A 6,564-nucleotide genomic window follows, 5' to 3' on the forward strand; every position below is an offset into this window, starting at 1 on the left:
GTCTAAGTTATCGATGGACTATTAGATTATGTGTCATAGAAGCATAGTTTCAAACTGGAAGTAATTTTAGGCTTTTCTCATATTGTACTCAGTTGAGACTATCACTTCATCCGGTTATTCCTCGCAAAAATGTATCACACCACACTGCAGACTTTACGTAATTGGAGAGGAAAATTTTAAAGTAAAAAAAAAAATATATATATGTCATTAAATGTTGAGACGTGACAGGTTAGGGTTTCCCACTTTCTCTGATACCATAATCTTATTTTATCTAGTCAATGAAACTTTCCCTTAAATGTTTTTCACATTTTCAACTATGCATCCTGCAAGAAATGGAAACATTAAAAAAAAATTAAAATCAATAGAAAGAGTACTCAAAAAACTGAACCTTTATAAATCCCCACAATTCATTATACATGAATGATGAACAAACCGACCATTTAAATGTAAAAACCTTCCACAGCTCTGTCACAATTTTCCACGAAAACATTTATAAATATGCCCCGGAAAGGTCTATTGTTGATTCCCCTAGCACCTGAGACGTGATATATTGATTTATTTGCAATTAAGAAATGTACTTTCAAGAGTTAATACCACGTGGTTCCTACATTACGAAATATTAGGTTGTTTGTGTCAGTAGATATAAGCAGATTTACTCCCTAGCTATCTAGCTAATAATCCAACTGCATTATGTAACCTACATAACACTGACGTAGGGCAATTCGTATGTGAGTGATTTATGTATAACGCACTATACTAGTGTTAGTAACATACAGGATACCGCCTTATCTGTGAAATTAGAAACTAATTTATAGAAATAAAATATATAAAAAGTATAGTTCATCTGTGTGTCGCAACCACATTTAAACCTATTGTATATTAGACCTTCATGATAAGCCTTATATTGAGTGCGTAAGTCACGTGTGTGACAATGTTAATTTTTATAGGACAGAAGATCAAGTGTTAGAAGAACATAAATATATTTCTTGTAGAGGTTACAACGTCATTTCTAGGCATATCGTTTGTTGATTTTCATGAACCCATCTTTTTCTCTTTAGAGCATTATGCACATGAGTATCAATTATCATTGTTCTGCTACATCGGAAAATAAAGAAATAAATAGTTCAAGAGGTCACAATCATATGTCAACTCCTATGGATGTTTGAATTATAAAACACAAATTGTAACTGTTAAAATTTAAACTGTATGAGTATGATAGAGAAATCATATTTTTAATGGGTTTTTTTTAATTAAAACTTTATAGATTCAATATACATTTTTGAAATCGCACACGTGTACCTATTGTGAACTATACAATAACAAAATGATGCGATGAAGTGTGCAACACGTGAAAAAGTTCATGAATATTGGTTTGGTTTTATTTTAATGGAAAATTTATCAACTCAGTCATATTGACAGCCACTAGAAGATATTGAGTATACAAATCGTTTTATTGTATGGTATTAAGCAAGACACTCGATGGTTACAGTGATGTTTAAACTACTATGTTTTGCTTTGTATCGATACACACATACACTCGTTATAACCCGAATTTAGGAAAATGAAATATGTTACATTTTTACATATCTCAAAATATACCCCCTAATTATACTAGCTTTTTATAATGTAATACTATCCCGTTAAAACTTTCTACTCTTTATAAATATTGAAATACATGTGTATACTTATAGAATTATTTACACTGTAAAACTTAGTTTTCGTGTCAATATGAATGTTATTTCGGAAAGAGATCTTTTATTTTGCCAAGTATTTATGAGATTCCCTCTGAAGTATACGATACAACCGTCAGGAGCTAAGAAGCTGACATTTTCTCCAGCAGTTTTCTGTTGGGGCTTGATTGTGACTCTATTTCAAGTAACGTTTTACGGTTTCAACATTTACATGATCACTACAAACAGATACTCCTTTCTAGCAGCTAAAAAAGAATCCAACACTACTATCTTCACTGCGACTGTAATCTCGGTCTCTATCATATGGATAAAAGTAATAATGTTCAACAGCTATGGCAGGAAGTATTCAACGTTCCTAGACATCTGCAATAGTCTAAATAGATTTGATCAAAAACTTCAACTGGAGACAACTACATTTGGTCTGAGTGTAAAAACTAGTGCTCTCATTGCTATCTCAGTAGTCGCTCCAATATTAGTTCAAGTAGTACGCATAGACAACATCGTATCTTTGGCAGAAAATCACACAGCTCTAATAATGAATGGCTTGAATACAGTTAGTTTCATTATCATACAATGTGAACAAACTTGTATGTTGATCCATTTTCAACCTATCACTCACTGCATAGCCGAAAGATTTAGAATGATCCACACGAATATTACACAAGAAGTGAACAATGACATTTATAGACAGTCAATGCGACAACGGAATCCACCACATATACGTCACAATCAGGATCGTAACGTCAATGACAGGATCAACTCTCTCATGATCGCTTACCATTTGCTTTGTGATGCTGTAGGCCAAGCCAATGATTTCTACAGTGACCCGTTACTGGCCTCCATCTTCTATGGCTTTCTACGTGTCACTTCCTGTCTATATTTGATCTTCATACATCTTGTAATTAAAGACGAAACAGGAGTTATCATAGCAATATTTTGGACACTGTCTATGACATGTTACCTATGGATGCTCGTCTCCTCAAGCTCTGATGTCACTCGAGTGGCTCAGGAGACGAAACCAGTAATCAGCAAGCTGATAACCAACCCAAATATAAACCCGGGACTGAGGAAACAGTTGAATTCATTTTTGTTCCAGTTGACAAAGAAACACCTCGAGTTTTCTGCAGGAGGATTTTTGAATGTCAACAGACAAATGTTGACATCGATGGCTGCTACTGTGGCTACTAATCTGGTAATACTCATTCAATTTCAGACTCAATGAAACAAATAAAATTAGCATTGTTAACAATGTACATTGTTTTATAGTGTATGGTGTTATTAGTTGCTAAAGACTGCAATACAAAGAAGTCTTATATATAAAGTAAATACGGTATAGTGAAACTGTTGCTGGTATTAGTTATACGTGAAGAGAGACTTCAGTTACATTTATATTGCTATCATAAAAACTGTGAGTGGCACTGCACATTATATATATATATATATATATATATATATATATATTATATATATATATATATTGAACAATGTTGGAATTATGGTTGGAACTAAACATCTAGTGCATGTTTAGAAGATGTGTAAACTGTAAATTTTAAAATGGATGTAAAGGATATACGTGTTAAATAATTAGTACATTTCACCAATTATATACTTACTATATATTTTATAAATAATACAATCATTGCCTTAATCCCATAAATCTGTCAAAATAACGTTATTACTTCCATTTCATCAATAATTTTTGGTTTTTATGGTTTTTATATCAAGATTAAATAAGATATTGTCTAATAATTACGATACAAATTTGATGAATGTTTACCGTTTGACGATAACACATAGGGCTGGTGACTTCTGAGGTCGTAGTAATAAATACTCGAATTGCAAAGTTTACTTATAAGTATATTTTAATTTGTGAAACTTACAAGCACCACTTTTGGATGTTAAATTAAATATATGCCTTGCCACGTTGCTGCCATTTAGTATACAAGAACTAAAAAAGTATATTTTCTAGGTGGGCCTAAAATATCCAGTGTTCTATGGAATTATGCCTACGATGTTTTACTTTATAAAACAATAAGACTTAACTTCCCTTCGCAATATGTAGACTCACCACCCTAGTGTCTGTCTTGGCACGAGGCATTGAAACTGTAGTCTAAGAACGGTTATTTCTAGAAGAGGAGTAGAAGTTGGGAAAGTGGTAGCCATCTACTCAAACAACACATGAGATACATCAGCTACTTGAGCTACGTGAACTCGCCTAAAACAAATTCGCGACGGTATTAGCCATTTAATGATACAAATTACTTATTATAACAACGTCTTCGCCATTAAGGACGACGCCACAACTTTTATCTATCTCAATCAAGCAAATAAAATATCTTCAAGGGTACGTTACTTTACTATTTACAACTTTACTTTACGTTACATTCATTTTTTGTATGTTTGGCATCAAAGGGCTAATTTAATAATACGAAAAGATAACTTTTACTTACGGACAAATCGCGCGAGGTCTGCTCGGTCACATAGTTGGGCTGCTACAAAGGGTTAGAAGAAAATATTCATACGCGTGCCAATTAGGTAGTTACTCAGCCCATAATTTAGTTAAGGAACACTGGATAAAAATAATATTAAATTATACTGGCTGACTAGGTTGCGAAATTTACATTATATGAAATTTAATTAACCAATTAACGGTACAAATGATAGCTTAACTAAAAGTATGTATGTGAAATATGGGTGATTATATTGAAATATGTATGAAAATACTCCTATCAGTTTAATTATGACAGTCTTTTAATCTTTTCGTGGTTAAACACAAGAAGCCTTATTAATCATTTAGAAAACTGTAGAATGTAACCTAAGCAATTGAGGAAATAACACGTATTATCCTTAATTGTACATAAGTTAAAAAAGTATTACTAAATAATGAAGATGTCCACAGGTTTTAATTGAATCATAGTGCACATGTTCCAAGAAATGTTAAATTTACATAGCAGTGTATATTTTGTTGTATAATTTTTCTGTCCACTCTTACGCTTAAGGTTTCTCCCTAAAAAAGTCATGTTCATATAGTAATTTATTGTTAAAAATGTAAGTACTTTTGTTTTTTTTTTTATAACTACTGTGAGAAGAATTACCCGTGCTGCAAAAACTGAACAGAAAGAACCTATCATTACAAAACCATTTTAAAAGTGGTGTCTTTCTTTTTCAGGCCTTATTATTCTAATTGCAACCACTTTAAATATCCTAGGACCTTTTAGTTTTGGAATTTGACAATGAGCGAAGTTCAAAGTTTGAATTGTGTATTAGGAAAATCAACTCGGCAGTAGGAACAGAACACCGGAAGTTTACGTTATTTCCAGAATGAAGATGGACTCAGGACGCCCAATGCAGCCGATGCTTGTTCCAGCTGAATAAAAGCCATGTTGAATTTATTTGTCGTTGGCTAATATTAGTTTGAATATTAAGTACACAATACAAGGTCAAAGTACAATTAATATCGTAAACATTTATCTTAATATAAAGCAGCCACATCTTATTAATTGTTACCAGGTTTGAGTAGTTAACAAAAACCTTAAATAAGGTTAATTACGAATGAAGAAACACGTGTATGACCATTGCTGGTTGGAGTGAATTGTATTTCCCACGCCAATGGTGAGTTTGCTTAGTTGTCTCGATAAAGAAAATACGTCAAAAAGTTTATATTTATCGCTATGCTAATGTCTACGTCAAATTCTAACACATACAGTTGAAAATGTTATGCGTATAAGCCAAACAAAGAAATAAAGGTACTTTTACAAATATAAAATTATTTGGATTAGGATTTGTAGATACAATTTTGAGTAATGGTAACAAAACTGAAATGATCTTTTGTGACAGTTAAAATATGTAATGTATGACAATAGACAAGTTAATTTTCACACACACAGTAATTTAAGTAACGTTCAATGAATAATGAAAACTACTTCAAGACGATCATTACAGCTTATGTTTATAAATTGAATTATGGACGATTTTAAAATTTTTGTATGTTGACGTGTCCTGTGAACTACACAATTATAAAAAAGACGTATGCTACACTTACATGTACTGGTATAATACTCAAGCTTTAAATAAGTTTAACCAGAAGTTTATTTTAAAGGCGAATATAAATCATAGCGCCTTCAAGTAGTGTTGGATATTTAAAATACGCAACTTTCTCTTACTTTCAGTTTGTAATTAAAAAGTGCAGGCTCTTTAAAATAGTTATCTTTCACCTCCAAAATTCTATTTTCAACAGCTTAAATTTATAAATAAAAACGATTCTCGAATCCACCTGAAGACAAACAAAAATCTTATTAGGATCGGTCCAGCTGTATGGGAGGAATTCAATTACATACACATGCTCATAATAATTATATATATATATATATATATATATATATGTATATGTATATATATATATATATATATATATATATGTGTGTGTGTGTGTGTGTGTGTGTGTGTGTGTGTGTGTGTGTGTGTGTGTGTGTGTGTGTGTGTGTGTGTGTGTGTGTGTGTGTGTGTGTGTGTGTGTGTGTGTGTGTGTGTGTGTGTGTGTGTGTGTGTGTGTGTGTGTGTGTGTGTGTGTGTGGATATGTGACAAATATGTACACAGAATATATATCAAAAGTTGATTACGTTTTTGCATAAATCAGTAGTAAAGCAATTTTTACAATATACTGCTTTCTTAAGTTTACAAGTTTGTTGAAATTACTGCACTGAAAGACACACTAATTAAACCATATATCAGTGTGTATATAGTGTGTTATACCCAGTGTATAAGGAATGTTCGTTTTAGAATCAGTGCTTTATTTTAAATTAATGTGCACTTTAAGTAAGGTTTATTGGAATCTGTTTATCCCGAATGTTTATGCGGACTGTAGTTGCACGC

General features: G+C 32.1%; 1 protein-coding gene across 1 annotated transcript; it reads left to right on the forward strand.

Moving 5' to 3' along the window:
- Positions 1 to 2,331: 2,331 nt before the first annotated feature.
- Positions 2,332 to 2,913, forward strand: LOC124368584 (gustatory receptor for bitter taste 66a-like). The gene has a single exon (XM_046825826.1). It carries the CDS (start codon positions 2,332 to 2,334, stop codon positions 2,911 to 2,913), a length of 582 nt encoding a protein of 193 aa, XP_046681782.1.
- Positions 2,914 to 6,564: the final 3,651 nt, after the last annotated feature.

This window comes from Homalodisca vitripennis, chromosome X (genome assembly GCF_021130785.1).
Source record: "Homalodisca vitripennis isolate AUS2020 chromosome X, UT_GWSS_2.1, whole genome shotgun sequence".
Lineage (NCBI taxonomy): Eukaryota > Metazoa > Arthropoda > Insecta > Hemiptera > Cicadellidae > Homalodisca > Homalodisca vitripennis.